At 35.1% G+C, this 19,867-nt stretch overlaps 4 protein-coding genes and 1 non-coding gene across 6 annotated transcripts; 3 read left to right on the top strand and 2 right to left on the bottom strand.

The window, feature by feature from the left end:
* Positions 1-188: 188 nt before the first annotated feature.
* LOC104803765 lies at positions 189-2,719 on the bottom strand. 2 transcript variants are annotated; one of them, XM_010527810.2, is made up of 3 exons: positions 2,104-2,718; positions 1,267-1,347; positions 189-1,011 (listed from the first exon to the last, which is right to left on the bottom strand). In XM_010527810.2, the coding sequence occupies exons 1-3, from the start codon at positions 2,477-2,479 to the stop codon at positions 587-589; spliced, it is 882 nt and encodes a 293-aa protein (XP_010526112.1). In that variant the 5' UTR covers positions 2,480-2,718; the 3' UTR covers positions 189-586. The 2 variants fall into 2 exon arrangements, with proteins under 2 accessions (XP_010526112.1, XP_010526113.1); XM_010527811.1 differs by lacking the exon at positions 1,267-1,347 and having other exon boundaries at positions 2,104-2,719.
* A 1,357-nt stretch (positions 2,720-4,076) lies between these two features.
* Positions 4,077-4,158, top strand: TRNAS-CGA. Its single transcript has one exon. It is a non-coding gene; the product is annotated as a tRNA-Ser (tRNA).
* A 2,605-nt stretch (positions 4,159-6,763) lies between these two features.
* LOC104803763 (aquaporin TIP4-1) lies at positions 6,764-8,329 on the top strand. The gene is made up of 3 exons (XM_010527808.2): positions 6,764-6,937; positions 7,009-7,247; positions 7,804-8,329. Exons 1-3 carry the CDS (start codon positions 6,811-6,813, stop codon positions 8,176-8,178), a joined length of 741 nt encoding a protein of 246 aa, XP_010526110.1. The 5' UTR covers positions 6,764-6,810; the 3' UTR covers positions 8,179-8,329.
* A 22-nt stretch (positions 8,330-8,351) lies between these two features.
* Positions 8,352-11,261, bottom strand: LOC104803764 (pentatricopeptide repeat-containing protein At2g33680). The gene is made up of 2 exons (XM_010527809.2): positions 11,168-11,261; positions 8,352-10,716 (listed from the first exon to the last, which is right to left on the bottom strand). Exon 2 carries the CDS (start codon positions 10,607-10,609, stop codon positions 8,447-8,449), a length of 2,163 nt encoding a protein of 720 aa, XP_010526111.1. The 5' UTR covers positions 10,610-10,716; positions 11,168-11,261; the 3' UTR covers positions 8,352-8,446.
* A 5,092-nt stretch (positions 11,262-16,353) lies between these two features.
* LOC104803761 (ethylene-responsive transcription factor ERF043) lies at positions 16,354-17,735 on the top strand. The gene has a single exon (XM_010527806.2). The coding sequence runs from the start codon at positions 16,733-16,735 to the stop codon at positions 17,519-17,521; it is 789 nt and encodes a 262-aa protein (XP_010526108.1). The 5' UTR covers positions 16,354-16,732; the 3' UTR covers positions 17,522-17,735.
* The last annotated feature ends 2,132 nt before the right edge of the window (positions 17,736-19,867 follow it).

Raw genomic sequence — 19,867 nt, 5'->3', positions numbered from 1 at the left:
CCCCCCCCCCCCCCCCCTTTTGTTCTTTTTTCATGGTGTCTTCTTGTATGTGTATTTCACCTTTTGAATCTGATATAATTGATTAATTACCACTGGAAAGGTTATCTATTTCATCATCTTGAACGGGTTTTCATGATAAACCTTTTTTTGTGTGTATCAAAGCATCTCATAGTGTGAAAAAAAAGGCATACAAATCATTGAAATCAACAATGAACCCACTCAAATTGCAAAAAAAGAGATGGGGAGACAGTACAGCCAGAGTGTATGCATATATCTACAACAAACTGTGGCATGTTTCTTTACTTACACCCTATTCACACACCACTTGGTCAAAAAGAGTTACTAACCTGTTAACAGCTTCTTTACCAATACTACGGAACAAAAACACCAGAACAGATTCGTTTGAAGAGCTATCTGTATAACCTCATCAGGTAGTCTCAGATGTTCTTGCCGGCTACACAGTTGCATTGTCCAAATCATTGTACCAAAAAAAACGTGATGGGTCGCTATCCGTTGCAGCGTTCGGAGGAAGATGAAAAATTCTGATGATAGGCATGTCATTGTCCTGGATTCTCCCCATTCAGAATCAGGCTCTTTGCCTACTAGAAAGTGTACGGGTCACCTGAGGCACTTCCTCATAACCATCGGGCTCATCATCTTCGTCGTCAGATGATAGTAGAGACGGTCCCATCCATGCCTTGAAACCCTCGTTGACCCGTCTTTCGACTTCTGGTGTGACTTCCAAAGGATTATTAGCTTCTAGCATCTCCAGCCCGAGATTTCTGTTACCAAACTCTCCTTCGTCAAGGATTATTGCCGCTCTCCTTCGAAGGAAGAACGCAGTTCCTGCATATAAGACGACTAAACCCCACGAAGATATCTCGTAGCACCAAAACAATGGCATGGAACAGTTGCTGCCCAATGTCAGGAGACTTGAACCAAGAAATAGAGCGAGAAGACCAAAGATGATGGCAAAGACCACATTCAGAATTGATAGGCAGCGAACTCCACCTATGAATTGAGAAAAGATTAAAAATGTACATATATTCTGATGAGCAAGCTCGGCAGCAGCAAGGCCATGATGACAAAATAAACAAAATGACCGAAACACATTACTCACTCCACATCCTTTTTAGTCTATTATTATTATTATTTTAAGGTGTTATATCAGCCAGAGAATTGAAGAACATATGAGCATTATGAGCCATGCACAATGAATTCAAACATAAATGCCAGAAACCAAATAGCCTTACTGAGCAAATATACCTCTCCTCGAAGCACAGTAGTTATTTTCTACTACTTTTAGACATCCATGGCGATAAGGAGCAGAATAAGCCACAACAATTCCTGCAATGTTTTCGAGAAAAGAAAAGAATAATGAACTAAGAAGTACGAGATGCCTCACGCCAGTATGCAAAGATGAACAGCAGACTGACTCAAAATCCTGAAGGAAAAGCAAATAATAGGAAATGTTTCACTATTTTTAGAAAACAAAGGCAGCGAAAACAAGTGTTCAAAACAATAATAGAAAACATCACAATGATTATGCAGTCTGGACCTCCTAGTAGGACAGTGAGAAAGAACTGAGGCTCTTGCCTCTCTATCAGTCCAATACACACACAAAGGTTGGCTTTTTTCCTCTTTCCACTGCATATAACTAATTATCTTATATCTATATAGAGAGCGGGGGTATAATGCTCAAAAGGGAAAGTACACCAACTGAGCTCTTTCATCATAGACCAAATATGATCTAACAAAACCTACCTGATGCCTGATGAACAAATATATTTATCTCCAGCTTCTCTTATACCCATACAAGATCGAAATATTTGATCAAAATCCGACGAAATGCTCATTTTCGGAGCATGAAGACAAACAGAGGAACGGTTATTGGCACACAGCTAAACCCATCAACACTAAGATTGGCTTTCACAAAAAGAAAAGCTAATTACATCGAGGGCTAATCTAACAGCTATCCGGGCTTTGAGCAATCATATTCAATCACCTCTACCTAATTTTCCCCCACCGATCAACAATTTCAGAAGCCAAGATTCCAAATTATGCTAAAGTAGCAAAAAATGTATGTCATTTGGCGATCCTAACCTGCGACGAGATAAGCCGATGATACAAGGAAGATTATCGTCGACGGAACGAAAACGACCATCCAGTAGTAATCCACAGTTTCTTGATCCGTCAAGTAAAAAGCACCAGAAAACAGATCTGAGTCACCGGATTTGCCATTGATGGGCAATGACTGTAGCTTCTTGTCACTGCAAAACGGCCTCTTCAGAACATCCGAAGGAAATACGATCTTCAAACTCACGATCGTGCACGTGAAGATGACAAAGCAAATGAAGCCCACGGTCGCCATTAACATGGGTCTCTGAAGCTTAATCCAAGCTCTATCCTCCTCTCTCAGGCTCTCGTACTCGTGCTTCGGCATAAACGCCTGACGCAGCGCATCTCCGATAATCGCCATTGACGAAGGGAAACCAAAACCCGTAATATAAACCCTTTTCACCTTGATACTTTTCCTGATTCCCGAAGAATCGAACGGGAATTTGGGTAACTATGGCGAACCCTAGATTGGGGGGTTTGCTGAAGAATGAACGAATCGAATCTAGGGTTCAGAATCTGATGAACAAGAAGAAAGATTTCAATTTTCGGAGATGGAAGGAGAGAGTATGTGAGATGGGAACAAATGGCGCGTGTAAGTTACGGCAACCGCCGTTTAGCGTGGGTAAACAATACACTACCAGATTGAGATTCGGTAATGTTTATAATTATAGAAAGACCTCAAGATTTAAAACAATGACAGATTTGCCCGCTAAATCCAAAAATCGTTTAAAACCCCCCAAATTCTTAATGATTCTAATCTAAAATTTACAATACCTGGTTAGCAGTTACAATAGAGGTGCCTCTTCTACGTGTCATAATCATATTTTTAGGAAGAGTTCATTAACCGAGTCAGAAAGATTAATTAGACCCAATAATAAGATTAATTTTAATTCCATTAGTATGTTATCTTTGGACATAATAATCTCATTTTCTATAAGTGTTGTACTTCAATATTTATTTTAAAATTAAATTTTATGTTATTTTATTAATTAAATAATCAATGGTTAAAAAACGCAATAAATTTATAGAATTCAAACGAAAAGGAGAAAAAAAATATTCAAAATCCATCTAAAAATTCAATTGTTAAATGATCCAAATAAATCTTTATAGTACAAAAAGTAATAAACTATTCTCCACTTTATTTTGACTTTCTTCGTTTTTAAAAAATACACATCTAAAATCTAAATATAATTAAAATATAAAAAATTTATAACAACCATTTAACAATATATTTTATTCAATTATCATATAAAAATATTAAATTATAAACAAATAAAATTGTAATTAAGATTTAAAATGTACTAATCATTTAATTACAATTATCTATAAAAACATTCAACAAACCATAAATCCAAATAAATATTAATATTTATACAAATATCAATAAATTATTATATTTATAATTCGACATACAAATTCTAAATTTTAAATATATATTTATAATATCACTTATTATTATTTTTGAGTTTAAAATATATAAATGATTAGAAATATGTTAAGATAAATAAAAAGAAACATGGTCCGAGGTAGAACTGGGGTGGACCACATCACCATTCTGAACTCTCGAACATGACTTGCTTCCCTTTGCTCCAGCATGCGTCAATGGCTCAAAGATGTCCTCATCACATACCCTCCTCAAATACCTCAAAACAATATGTTGATAATGTTTTGTTAAAAAGAACAAAAATTGTGTTTTTTAAAAAAATAATCTCTAAATCTAAAAAAATTAAATTAAATTGGTGAAAACTATATTTAAAAAATATGTCTAAACATTTTTATAAATTTGATAAGTAATTTTTTGATAAATAATAGTCAAAACATTTACTTACCAGCTACTTGCAAATTGCAACAACTCGCAATCTATCAACATCGTGGCTAGCAAAACGCATTGCACAGTGTCAAAGCGGCATAAAAGTTATAGATAAATAAAACTAAAAAATGACATCATTTTATAGCAAGTCGATATGTCCGAGTGGTTAAGGAGACAGACTCGAAATCTGTTGGGCTTTGCCTGCGCAGGTTCGAATCCTGCTGTCGACGCTTTTCCTTTTTTTTAAAAAAAAAATTCAGAGAAAAGGGAGGATTTCAAGCTAGGAATCTACACATTCATGACAATCCGAAGACCAACAAACATTCGTATCACATCATAATCTCGGGCCATCATTGTCATTTTTATTCATTACAAAACAATTATAAAAAAAAATGATAGGGGAAATATTCATTGGCCTATATTTCGTATTTGGAATTCTAAATGACATATTTTTAAAATCCAAAAAAAATCAATCATACAGAATTTTAGAGTTTATAATTGATGGGAGGATTTCATCCCTTCTTCCTTTACCATTCTGTCATCCCACATTGGATCCATTGGAAGAGTTTTTGGTCGCATGTAGTGTTTTTAATCTTCATTTTAAATACAGAAATCAGATTTTGATTAATGTAACCTACTACATTCATAATAATGGCAGCATTTGATTATCCCAACCATTGGTGCAGTAGCAAATTGATAGCTAAATAAATGAATTTTGCTTTTAGCACTTTGAAGACAAATTATCATTTAAAAAATAGCTTTATCATTCTTGCTAAAATCATGGTTTTTATTTTAAAAAAAAATCAAAATCAAAACTTAATGAATATTTATACATATTTTCTTTTGAATTTTAAAGTTATTTTTAACTTATTATTATTGTTATGATGATGATGATGATGTTGTTGTAATGGGCATGATGTGATGGGGACGTCCATGATTAATCTACACCAAACACTTCCCCTATACTTTGTTTTGTTTGTTTCCTCCAAAGGAATGTGTTATTTTGAAGAATTGTATGAATAATTCTTTTAAATATCATATATTTTCGTTAGGACATTTATTCATGAGAATTGTACTTTTGGATTGTTTGTCTAAAAGTTCAAACTCAATATATATAATCATATATAATTAAATTAAATCCGTTTAAATATAATTTTAAAAGTAAAATACATTTAAAATTAAAATGACATACATTTAAAGATCGAATTAAATATATATTAAATAACCTTGGTAATTTTAAAATTTACGGAACTATGGTGATAATAGTAATAAATTAATGATGATGTGCGCATATTCGATGAATCATAATAATAATGTTTTTTTTTTTGCATTATGGGCATCTTTTTTGGTGGGTCCATAAACTTTGGGTCATTTGTCATGGAATCTGAATTATTGCTTTGGTCAACGGAGCTCTCACATGAATAATGCATCACATCACTATACCATCACTTGTCGTAATTTGAATAATCGCAGTTTTAATATATATTTTTTGTTAAGTTGTTCTATTATAGTATTATCTTCCAGTATCTATCTTTTATTTTATGTTTTTTCGTGACCGGATATCTTGGATCAAAATCTATATTAATTTCGGGAACGAGAGCAAACCAGATGATATCTTCCCAATTTGAAGTTCGAATTCGGAGTGAGATAGACGTTTTATGTCTCTATTTTACCAGTTGAACTATTTAATTTGGATCATTTATATTTTATTTTATGTTGTACTAGGAGATAGGTATAATATAAACTTTTTGTAACATATATTACTTTCTCAAAAAAATTTCGTCATGGGATATTTTTAAGGAATATTGGGCGTAATATTATGGTGTTAATTTATTACAACATTGGGTATAAAGCAGAATGATGAAATGTAATATAAAAAATCGGAAGTAATATTTGTCTAAATTGAAGATAAAACATTAAATTGGTCTCGTAATTTTGTTTCAAGCTTTATATAATTATTTTACATCATTAGTTCAATTTGCTAATACATTAACTCCGATATATTAATTTACAAGATTGAAGAATTAAAACATATTCCAAATAAAATTGAAGTATACAAATACTTTAGCAACAAAAATAAGATTATAACATGCGATATGTCCAAAAGAACGTTAGAGTATTGACGATTGGTTTACAATGTTAAAATATATTCTAGTCAAACCAAAAAATAACAAACTATATGATAAAAATAGTTTGATATTAAAATGTATTTATCCCATATAAATAAGTAATCTATTATATAGGCGGTGCTGGCTTCTCCATTTATTAAAGAAATTAAGAATGTCAACTGATTTCTAAAACATAAACACTACGTTTACTTTCATACAATTGGTTTTGGATCAATTCATAAAAATATTAGATATAATCATCTCCCGAATCCTACGCTTCTCTAACTCCTTCAATTGAATAAACTTGTAACAAAAATGCAACCCAACCACCTAAGCCATTGCATCATCATCATTTATTTATGAATTAGTTGAAATTTAAAAACCGTACGATATAATTATATTTGAAATAAAATCATATAAAAAATGATTGATTGCTTTTGCAGAAACGAAATAGAAATCTAAACCCTAAACCGATAACCAAATAGAAATTTAATAAAATGGCATCTATCCAACCGTACCGGTAAACTCGGTGGCCGCACTCCGTGCCAACGTACAAGTCAACTTTACAACTGTTTAGCTTTAAAATCCAAAAACATTGCAATCATTTCATAAAATAAGTGCATTAGCATAAATAATTTCATTTCATATTTTATTCTTTTTTCATCCTTAAACTTCCATATGAAATTCACTATAAATGTAGCTCCATGTTGCTATGCAATGGCATTGTAACATTTCCTTAATTTCAATTTCAATTTCAAAAAAAAAAAAAGAATCATGAGGAAGATAGCATTAGGGAGCCGAGGAGAGGCTGCTCAGCCTGACTGCATCAAAGCCCTCGTCGTGGAATTCGTCACCACTTTCCTCTTCGTCTTCGCCGGCGTCGGCTCCGCCATGGCCGCCGGTACGTTTCCCTTTCCCGGTTTAGATCTCGACCGGATCCGGTTCATTCCGGTTTAAACTTTGTCTGTGCAGATAGCTTAGTAGGGAACACACTGGTGGGGCTATTCATGGTGGCGATGGCCCACGCCCTGGTGGTGGCGGTCATGATATCGGCCGGCCATATCTCCGGCGGCCACCTGAACCCCGCCGTGACACTCGGCCTCCTCTTCGGCGGCCACATCACTCTTTTCCGGTCATTCCTCTACTGGATCGATCAGCTGTTGGCCTCCTCCGCCGCTTGCTTCCTCCTCAACTACCTCACCGGCGGATTGGTAATGATTCCCTTCAAAAATCTCATCTTTCGATCCAAAATCTCCAGTTCTTGTCCTCATTTTCGTGTTTCTCTCTCTCTCTCTCTAGGGTACACCGGTTCACACACTGGCAAATGGCGTGGGATACACGCAAGGAATCATATGGGAGATCATATTGACATTCTCTCTGCTCTTCACTGTCTACGCCACGATCGTGGATCCCAAGAAGGGTTCGATCGATGGGCTGGGTCCGCTTCTTACCGGATTTGTTGTCGGAGCCAACATTTTGGCCGGTGGCGCCTTCTCCGGCGCGTGGGGGTCATGATATCGGCCGGCCATATCTCCGGCGGCCCCCTGACCCCCGCCGTGACACTCGGCCTCCTCTTCGGCGGCCACATCACTCTTTTCCGGTCATTCCTCTACTGGATCGATCAGCTGTTGGCCTCCTCCGCCGCTTGCTTCCTCCTCAACTACCTCACCGGCGGATTGGTAATGATTCCCTTCAAAAATCTCATCTTTCGATCCAAAATCTCCAGTTCTTGTCCTCATTTTCGTGTTTCTCTCTCTCTCTCTCTAGGGTACACCGGTTCACACACTGGCAAATGGCGTGGGATACACGCAAGGAATCATATGGGAGATCATATTGACATTCTCTCTGCTCTTCACTGTCTACGCCACGATCGTGGATCCCAAGAAGGGTTCGATCGATGGGCTGGGTCCGCTTCTTACCGGATTTGTTGTCGGAGCCAACATTTTGGCCGGTGGCGCCTTCTCCGGCGCCTCCATGAACCCGGCTCGCTCCTTCGGCCCTGCCCTTGTCTCCGGCGTCTGGACCGACCATTGGGTCTATTGGGTCGGACCACTTATCGGCGGCGGACTCGCCGGTTTCATCTATGAGAATTTCTTCATTGATCGCTCTCATGTCCTAATTGCTAGAGACGAAGAACAATAATGACAAAAAAAAATGTACCTTAATTGTGTGGGCAAGAGATAATAATGCAAGAGTTTGAGGGTTTAATCAATGTTTAGTCTCAGTCTTGTCTTAATCCTTTTGTTGTTTAAGTGGATAATCTTTGTGATAAACAAGTGAGTTTGTGTCTTAATGCAGGTGTAAAGCCCTTGAACTATCAAAAATCTTACAAGTTTACTGAATAATTTACAAATTGGTTAGTGTGTACGGAATTTCAAAACTTCGACATCGACCCGAAAAAATCGATCAGCTAATTCATCGATCCTCCGAGCGAGAAAATCGTTCCGAAACTTGAATCTAACCCGAGCCACTCTTCTTCTTCTTCTTCTTCTTCTTCCTTCATCTGTTTGCTCAACTTAATGATGTCTAGTTTGATCTCTTCAATTCTCGGATGCATCATATCTCCAACCACAAAGACATGAGCTTGATTCTTCAGTACGATCCAGCTACAGCCTGGCTCCTTATTCACGCCTCTCGATTTCATCAGCCCCATCACCCGCTCCACCTCTCCCGTCCTTCCCAGAGCCGTGTATATGCTCGACAACAGCACGTAGGCCGATGATTCCCCTGACCCGAGTGACATTAGCTTCTCGCCCGCAATCGCTCCTAACTCGTATTTCCTATGGTTCTTGCAAGCGCTTAGCAATATTCTCCACAAGCACATTCCGTGGTCTATCGTGTCTGCTGCCTCGATAAAGTCCTTTGCCTCTTCAAGCCGTCCAGCTCGGCTCAACAGATCGACCATACACGCGTAGTGTTCGACTCTCGGAACGAGTCCGAAGTCACTAGAAATCATGTTGAAATAATACCAACCTCTTTCGACGAATCCCATATGACTACATGCTGATAGAATGTTCACGAAAGTTACATAGTCGGGTTTCGTGCCATCTGCTAGCATTTCCTCAAATAGCTCTAAGGCCTCGCCTCCATGCCCGTTTTGGGATAGCCCTGATATCATTGCGTTCCAGGAAATTATGTCTCTGTCGGGCGTTCTCCTAAAGGCGAGGTTCCCATCTGCTAGATTCCCGCATTTCGCGTACATAGTTGAGAGAGCGCTTCCGATGGGAATCTCAAGGCCGAATCCGTGTTTGATGGTATGGCCGTGTATTTGCTTTCCTAGCTCCAAGGCAGCGAGTGAGGAGCACGCCTTCAGAACGCTGGCCAGCGTGAGTTCATTCGGGAGAATACCATCCATTTTCATTCTACCGTACAAGACCAAAGCCTCTTCGTTTTCTGAATTCTGAACATACCCGCTAATGATCGAGGTCCAGAGAGCAATATCGGGTTCTCGTAGATAATCGAACCCTTTCCTAGCATCTGCTATACTCTCACATTTCGCATACATGTCAACCAAAGCCGTGGTCACAAATAACTGTTTCTCGTATCCCAATTTCAACGAATACGAGTGCACTTGCTTCCCTTCTTCTAAGTATCCGATGCCACTGCAGGCATTAAGAACCCCGACAATGGTGTATTCGCTCGGCTTAATTCCAGATGAAAACATACATGAGAACAGCTTTAAGGCTTCGAGTGAGTCCCCGTTCTGAGCATAACCGGTGACCATTGCAGACCAAGTGATTGAATTCCTATCATCGGACAATTCAAATGCCTGGGATGCATCAATCAAGCTCCCGCACTTTGAATACATTGTAACGAGAGCGTTCCACGCCGAGACAAACCCTAGCAACCCGTTCTTAACCATGAGACAATGGATTTGCCTGCCCATACCAACGTATTCAGGTTCAGCCAACGCGCTAAGAACAGCGGTAAACACAAATTCGTTCTCGGTTTCTTCAACCTTACAAAACAATTTGAACACTCCTATTGCCTCTTTGGGCAGCCTTTGTATCGCGTATCCAGAAACCATCGAAGACCAAGTGAATGAATTTCTTTCAGGCATCACGTCGAAAACCTTGCGCGCATCCCCGACATGGCCCGCTTTACAGTACATGTTCACCATTGAAGTCCCAACATACACATCCTCGAGACTCAGTGTCTTAGTTACAAGGGCGTGAGCCTGCTTCCCACCAGAATCGCTTCCAAGGCTCGACTCAGCGGCGAAGATTCCGGAAAAGGTGTGAGCATTCGGCAACACGTTTTGCGACCTCATCTGCTGAAACAACCGCATGACAGTGCTGGCACCCGAAAGACCGCCTTTCTGTGAGTACCCATTGATGAGGCTATTCCAAGAGACGACATCCTTGTCCGTTATGGCGTCGAAAACGAGCTGGGCTTTTCCCAAGTTGCCACATTTAGCGTAAAGGTTGACGAGGCTATTAGCAAGGAAGAGGCAAGAAGATGAGCCGGTTCTGATGATCCGGGCATGGACTGCACGGCCTGCAGAGAGGTTCCCTTGCTGTGAATACTGTGAGAGCTGGTTGAACAAGGAGCCGCTCGTTTGGGGAAGAGTCATCAATTTCAAACTCCGAGTGACCAACCTAGCTGGGCATTCCACATGCCAAGTACTCAAAAAAAAAATGGTGGTTAATGCAAATTCCCTGGCAATGTCCAAATCTATGCCTGAAACAGTAAACGAAGCTGTTGTTGTAACTTTTAAGCAATGGCAAAAGAAGAGGAACAATAACGAGAAGAATGAACCAAGGCAAGTTCGATCAAATAGACTACGACAAGATCTGTTCGTTTCCCTGAGCCCAAAAAAAAAAAGGAAAAAAAACCTGCATTTAAACACAAGAAAGGATAGATTTTTTTTTCCAGTAAAAGCACATTGTGGACAGTGACAGATGCTAATTCGATAGTCAACAAGATGAACAGAGTATCGGGTATGAGGTGGTAATAAGAGACAATTCAAAGCAAAAACCTCTCTGGGGCATTTCGTCGAACACATACCATACAGACACGAAAAAAAAACCGCCAAAAGGGTTGATGAAAAAGATCAGAATCGTGATGTCGAGCATATGAAAACCATTGAAAATATTAATAAATTTCGAAATGAAAATGGAAAAGGAAAAACCTTTAGCGTGATAAATGAACGATCTCTGTTGCGATCCTTCTCCTTCGTTCGCCGGAGGTTGTCCGAGTGAAAAACCTGGTCCTGCTTTACCATGATTTCGGTTTGAGCCCCGAAATGTTCAAGAACTTTGCAATTTTAACCAATATTTCTGATTATTACAGAAAAGACCCAAATGTTAAACTGAAATCGAGCAAAGGCCCCCTAAGGAAAAATAGGATCTACACATGGACCCTTTGATTTTTACTTTTATACGAAGAACCCATTCGACACAACGAATAGTGGAAAATAAAAAATCATGATGAATCTATAAAATACAAATAGATATGTAAAATATACGAATTATATGTAAAAAACATTCTAATTCCAAAAACTTAAAACTTGATTTCCTTATTAGTAACATTCTTTTAGTTTTTTTTTTATAGAAATGGACGAACGGTTCGGTTCAGATTAATCGGTTATGATTAGTTTGAATTCGGTTAAATCAGTTATTAATTAATTGATTTGAATAATAGAACCGAACTAAAAACTAAAAAAAAATCCAAGTTGTTTAATTTGCTCAAGGATATGGTTGACAATGGGGAGTTTGATATGGTCATCTCCGCCGATGAGTGTATTCCAATGCAGGGAATGGATGGTTGATCGGGCAACCGACACGAGCCATAGCAAGCCGCTCATAGGCAGATTGATCCTACAGATTACAGTGTACCAAATCTGGAAGGAACGGAACAATAGGATTTTCCGATCGGAGCGAACGACGAGTGATGTGATTCAACAGCGGATTGATCGAGTATTGCGCAACATCCTGATTTCTGTTACAATGGCAAGTAACGGTGGCAGCCTTTCCACGTTGCAAGACTGGTTCTTCTTGTCGGAAAGTATCCGAACGCACCAACGTTAGAAACACGCACACCACATTCACATTTTGCTTATTTTGTGACATGGTTATCCTATTTTGTACGGCTGTGGCTGGATGTTTTGTAAGTAAACTATTTTAAATTAATGGATAGATTCACCTTATACCAAAAAAAAAAAGCTTATTATTGGATGCACAATTGCCGCATGTAGTGCCGTACATATCTATGCATATATATGTATACACTATACAGACACATATATATATATATGGATACTCGTGTGTATGCATGCATACACGTGTGCATGTGATCGGTTTTGTTGATACGATCCACACGAAACTCGTGCAAAAATACGATGAAAGATACATCTCACTTTGCAATAATATTGTATTTTTTTTTAATTTGTGGAAAGTTTTCAAAAGAAATTTGTGAGTCGGCAATGCAAAATGCGATATAAAAATGAAAATTTATTTGCTAAAAAACAAAGAATATATAAATTTCGTTAGAGATTTGATTAGATCTTTGAATGGCTTAAAATCGACCGAACAAGTCATAGTTCATGTTACCATCATTACATAAGCTGCATCCATTCCCTATTGTCATAATAGGACCACTTTGCCTTTTTTTTTCTTTCCTTTTTTCGAATGCAAATTCAATGAAATAAATCAAATATATTGACTTTTCAACTTTATATTTCACATACTGCATCATGAATTTTCGATTTCATATAAATTGTGACACGATATCTCAGAGCTTACTTTTTTCCATATAAATAATGTCCCAATATAATATTATTAAGATTTTTTCAATCTTTTCTTTTATTTATTATTCACATTTTATATTTTAAAGAAACGATGCACATCTAATTTCTATTCACTTTCACATTTTGTTTCTATTTAAAATTATCTATTGCTTAAAATAAGTAATTTATTTATTTAAAAGTATTTTTTTATATTAGATCATTCTGTTGTTATTGTTTACAAAAATTCTATCCAATTAAATTTAAATACTTTAGTATATGATCTTATTTTGACCCGAAACAGTTTTTTTTTCCTCTTAATTCAAAATGAAATCAACGGAATAATTACAATATTTCTTGGAAAAAATCATCATTTGTTTCTTTCCAAGTAAAAGACGGAAATTCTGTTCTTTAGTCGCCGTTGTGGTTAATTGACTATACATTAGAAGATTCGTTTCATGCATTTTATTATGATCACATGTCTGAATATATAAATGCATTTGGTATCTATAATTTAAGAATTGTTTTCAACAAAAAAATATATATATAATTTTTGGATACAGAAGGAAACAAACCCGAAAGGGAGCCGACGAATTATTACCAAGACCCTATTATTATTATTATTATTATTATTATTATTATTATTATTATTATTACAAACAATATCCCAAAAACTCCACCACTCCCTTTAAAACATAATAACAGCATTTTTATTTTCAACACACTTCATTCATAATCACTCGGGAAAAAAATTCTACAATTAATTATACAATAAATATCGATTACCCACAGATATTTTTCGGGGAATGAATAATTTTTGTTTTAATAAACCACGTGAGCGAATAATTAATCTTTGGTGAGTTGGTTAAATACTATTGGACCCGACAGAGTGCGTGGCACACGATCCGGGCGAGAGTGTGAGTTGCTGAGATAAAGCCACGTGTCAATAGGAAAATCCAATCGTACGGTCATAAGAAGGTCCATATGGTTGTCATTATACGCGGAGCAGGCAAAAACAGCTGGATCTTACTTTTTCTCCGTACAATGTTTTAGAGAGTTTCTGATAATTTATTTATTTATTTATTTTTATTTGTGTCGGCTAAAAGAACATGGAAGAGTCGGTGAGTAGAGTACATTACTTGTAGAATTTTATATCATACCTTTGAATATACATATATATATATATATAAATGAATATACGATTGCACAACAATCAATACTTAAATCGAAATCTATCTATGATTTCAAATTGAATGGAAATAATTTTTCCTGCATTTTTTATTAATAAATAATTTCTAAATAGATATCACTTTTTCTTTTTCTTTTTTCCTTTTTCGGGGACCGGTTTACTAATTATGTTTTCACAAACTGTGCATGTACATTTCTATAACAAATTCCATTTTAGACTTTATAATATAATAATTCGTCATCATTAAAAGTTTTTTTTTTTCATGTGATAGAGAATTACCGCTCGGACCGAAGCCTGGATTAATCTCCCGGCTGCAAGTCTGCTTTGTCTCATTGGACGTCGCATTGCTTCTTGTCCGAAAGTCCCCTCTACATTTGACCAAAAATCATCTTTTAGCTCATATGTTATTTTCGCCGACAATCATATTTATAATCAATACACAAATATTGCTGAGTTTACATTATTCTCTCTTAATTCGAAGTTATTATTCATTTATAACTATATATATATATATATTTAGATTACTACAATTAAATTGCATTATTCTTCTTCAATCCGAACACAGGATCTATACAACAAATGGCATTCCAACCACACTCTACGGTCAGAGTTACAATCATTCGACCACGACTTTTTTGGTTTATTTGTAATCTTATAATTCAACTAGTTATATATTATATATTGTACGTCGAAATATGCATATTATGATTATTAGAAATAAATTTCTAGACGTGATGTTATGCGGTTTTGTGAGTTTTTTCAAATCCGAATTATGGAATCTAATCTTTTGGCTGTAAAATGGGGACTATAATCCACATATTGGTCTATTGAGACTATGTAAACATTTTTTTATTTATATATTTACTTTTACCCCCAAAAAAATCTATATCGGAAATCTCTATTTTCAATAGTAATTTCTAATATCTAAAAGCTTCCTCACTTTTTCTCTTATTTTTATATTATTGTTTTTTTTTTCAATATTATATAAAAATATGCCGAATACACGAAAGAAAGAGACATAATTGTTAATGGAATGTTTGCTTTATACATATGTTTTTTTCCGTTATAAACAGAGATTTTTTTCCGGGAATATATATATATATAATAATTACATAATAGCACTGTTAATAGATAAAGTGAAAGACATGGATCGTCGTCGACATTATTGCGCAACCTTCTGTTTTCAACCATTGGACTATTCATGCTCCATAAAACGACACATTCGACATACTTTAAAACATCAAAGCTTGAGAACCCCACAAACTCCATGTATATATATATATTATATAATTTATTTCTTTTTTAAAATTTTCTATTGGGGTGAATTTTTCAAGTTTCAGCTTTTTAGTTTGTGTAAAAATTATATCCGTTCCATTTTTGTCGATTTTCTTATTTAATTTGTCTTTTTTTTTTCGAATTCGTTCATGTTTAGTTTTTATTAAGAAAATATTCATTTTCTAGTATACTTTTTTTGTTTATGTTCCAAATTACAGATTAGTTTCATGTTGTTGTTTTTTGGTTGAAGATTAGTTTCATGTTTCATTCGAACTCGGTCAATTTATTTATGTTGATTTGTATATCAAATTCTATATAAATACAATTATATATATCATTCGAATCCTTATTATCTAATCTAATAGAAATTATACCATCTCCACCTACCATTGCAATGATGATATTTTGTTGTAATGAATTCTCTCCATATATACACAAACATCATTAGCTTTGAATATAATTTTATTTTTTTTGGAGCTAAAAGGGACAATAGGAGATGGAACGCAACCTTATATTATATTTTATTTGTCCCTTTGCATAAACCAATTTTATTTTTTATTTTGTCTATTTTGAAGGGGTAGCTCTACACTGCTAGGGTTTCTCCATAATATAGTTCATAATCAATGACATGGATAATAACAAGTAGACAATATGTGTAAAAAAAGAGAGAAAAATAAAAAAATCGTAACTAAGCTAAAAGAATGTCGGTACCAAAAGTAAAAATTAAATGAAGAATGCCCTTGACACCAACTACATCAATGCTAAAATAATATGCATGATTTCTTTTATACTATAAAACTTACAAACTTTTTTATATTTGTATGATAATTTCTTTTATAAAATGTTTATGTATGGTGATACGTCTTTGAATTTATATTTAAGAGATAGTTATACTAATTTGTAAAGGGTACAAAATAGTATTATGATAATTATTTATCGCATATTCTTAGACCCTACGTTATAAATTCGACCCAAATTTCAGAGACCCATTAATTAAATAAGAGGGGACGAATTGAAAGATCAATATAATATCATTTTTTTCATGTTATAAAGGAAAATAATGTCTATAACTTTTAGGTAGATTTTTTTTTCTCCATGGAAAATAAAACAAAAGTATTTCAAAGCACACGCCCTTCACACTGTCCTGTAGGGTACCATCCTTCATTTCTATGCATATAAGTATAAAGTTCTGACTCATTGAGAAATCATTGAGACACCCAAAAAAAAATAAAGAGAGAGCGAGGAAAAACCAAAGCTCACCCATTCATCGCTCTCTCTCTCTCTCTCTATCTGAAGAACATAAAAAACAGTAACTTTCTTTTTTGAATCCGACACCCAACCCAAAATGTATCGCCTTTTGGCTTAAGATCAAATTCCTCGCGATCCCCATCTTGCTAAATTCGTCTCTCTACTTGCCCATGTCGCCTGACGTCGGATTCCATGCATGCTAACGATTCTCAACTCTTCTCGACATTTCATCGAACACTTTGAACACAAACAACACGACAATGGTGGAATCAACTCACCAAGGCTCCGACATTGAATGCTCCACCACCAATCTCTCTCCTCCTTTTCCGTCACCTTCTCCGGGTGAAAAGCGTAAAAGGGTCATCGGTAGTCCGGTAAAGCATCCCGTGTATCGGGGGGTGAGGATGAGAAGCTGGGGAAAATGGGTGTCGGAGATTCGCGAGCCTCGGAAGAAATCGAGGATCTGGCTCGGGACTTTTCCGACGGCGGAGATGGCGGCGCGTGCACACGACGTGGCGGCGATGAGCATCAAAGGAAGCTCCGCGATCCTGAATTTCCCTGAGCTCTCCGGTTCATTTCCTCGTCCCGTTTCTCTCAGCCCGAAAGATATCCAAGCTGCGTCGGCCAAAGCTGCTCTCATAGACCCCAAAACGACGCCGCTCCATTCTCAAGCTAAAACGACGCCGTTACAGCCCAAAGATAAAACGACGGCGTTTGACCTTAGAGACCAAACGATGCCGTGTCAGGCTACTTCCGAGACCAGTGAAACGACGTCGTGGTCTTCAGCTTCTACTTTGACTTCTTCGTTTAGTGACGTGGACTTGTCGGATATTACTGTTCCGGACGAACTGGGTGAGATAGTCGAGTTGCCGAGTCTGGGAACGAGTCTGGGCGAGTTGCGGAGCGAGTTCATGTTGTTCGACTCGCTGGACTCGGACGGTTGGGTTTACACGTCGCCATTGTTAAACAGCATGGAAGATCTTACGTATGGCAATGCTTCTTTGTTCGGCCCGGTCTCCGCAGAAGAAAGCTTTTCGTGGAATTATTAGGGATTTTGAAGCGCAAAAAAAAGTAACTTTTTTTTTTTGGGGTTTTCATAAAAAAAAAAAAGTTTTTTTGTCGGTTTGATTTTCTGATTAGTAAGAGATATATATGGATTTGGATCGTGTTGTAAAATAGCTTTTTGCCTGTATTTTTCTTGGGTGAAAAAATCAACTGTAGTAATAATTATAAGCCTTGCCCATACTGTTGTAGTAATAATAATAATAATTGTGATGAATAATGTCACTTAATTACATACAATTTTAATTTAATATTGTCTGTCATTCATGCATGGCTAAAAGAAAATGTCATTATCCATAGATACCAATTGAAGATGGAGGTTCTTGATATATATCATTCCTATAACCACGATGAAGTTGACTATTGTTTTCATTTATATAATATATAAAAATATTTAAGGGAGTGAACACCGTCCATCCATGTCGTATGTATTTAATTTCTTGCCAATGCGTTGGTCCCATTAAAATCCCCTTCATTTCATATATTTGTATATATACCCTAAATTTAAAATCGAATCATTCAATCAAATTAACCAAAAGCTAATCTATAAACGAGGTTATAAAAATCACAATATTCCAAGTTCTTTTAAAGGCACTAGTATACATTATATATATTGCGAATAATTAAAAATGTTTAATTATAACGAGTCAAATGTTCTAGAGGAAAACTTTGTTTTGCTACAGAAATTTGTTCGGTTTAAAAAAATATATATACTCATCCATTTTTTATAAATCCACGAATGGGTGAGAAATAGATTATTACTAAAAGAAATTCGGAAAGTATATAAATTTATTTATTGTAGAAGAATAATAATAATAATTGTGATATGACATTTCTCTCTTATTGATAAAAAAACAAAATGCGTTTACCATTAATGATTTTTACTTTATTGATAATAACTTTTGCTTAGGCGATATCACTTTGTAATTAATGTAGAGCATTAGGTGATATATCATATGCGCAACATGAAACTCTTAGCCTCCACGTACATCATAGGTGATACATCTACACACACATATGCGTGTGTATATATATATTATCTGTTACACAAGAATAAATTTTCTGAAAATGGACTGATATATATTGTTAAGATTTATATTGAGATATTCATAGACTAGTTATGGTTTTTTTTTGGATTGATCATGAGATATATTAAACAACGTTTAACTATCTTTAAACTTTTTATATTCAAATTAATCTTCATTCGTCGTCCTAAATCAATGCATAAAACTGTAAAAGATTAGCTTGAAATATTTTTCTATTCTCGTAACAGGATTCGAACTCATGACCTTTTGTTAAGTTACGAAAATACTAAATCATCTACACTAATTTTTTAGATTTTTTATAGTTTTCTTTATTAAAATTTTTTAATTTAATTATTCCTTCTCATAAATGTTTGTTTTATTTTTTATTTTTTGAATCTACAAGTATACCAATAAATAATAATTACTTATAGTACCCGATTATACTCATAAATTATTTTCCCAATTTTTTAAAAAATAAATCGCAAATCCACGTTTAAAATTTGGTGGCGTCAGCTTGCATTATTATACGAAGAAAGTTTCTGTCGTTGTCTGAGATGAGCAAAGATGGATTCTGCGTACCCACCTTTCCTTTTGTCTGCATGGTTATGAAGAAAAAGAAATATTTTTTTTAAGAGAAAAAGAAGAAAACTGACACATCTGAAATGTTTTTGGCCCAATTATTTATTTCATGTCATTTTCTATTGTTATCATTATTTATTTCATGTTCCGAATTTTGTGTAACGGCAAGCAAACAACTATTTGTATTCATGTATGTAGATTTATATATTTTCATCCAAAAATATTACCCAAATGTTCATTGATAATAAAAAAAAAATTAAATCTTTAAATAAAAATCAAATGTCTTCATTTAAAAAGGGAAAATCCTACATAAAATATTAAACTTTATAAAAAATACTGCAAAACATTAAAATTTTAAAAGTCCAAAAACATAAAATAGAGGTATACATACAAATATATATACTTATATACAAATATACGTTTAACATGTATATGTATATAGAAACATATGTATTTTAAATATATAGATATACACACATATATAAGTATATCGATATTTTATTTATTTTTTTCCAATATGTAAAAACAAATGCATATAAATAAATTTGAAATTAATCAAATCTATAAAATCTAAAAAAGTCAAACAAGATTGTAAGAAAAACCAAACAAATTTTTTGTATATATAACATGGATTGCCTACACATAAACTATAATGATTTATATATCTAATGAAGAACTCATATGAGATATAATTTATTTTCTATTCAAACAGCCACTTCACTATCATTA

Source organism: Tarenaya hassleriana, unplaced genomic scaffold (assembly GCF_000463585.1).
Source record: "Tarenaya hassleriana unplaced genomic scaffold, ASM46358v1 Cleome9, whole genome shotgun sequence".
NCBI lineage: Eukaryota > Viridiplantae > Streptophyta > Magnoliopsida > Brassicales > Cleomaceae > Tarenaya > Tarenaya hassleriana.
The sequence above is the reverse complement of the archived record's forward strand: the minus strand, read 5'-3'. Positions and strand labels throughout refer to the sequence as shown.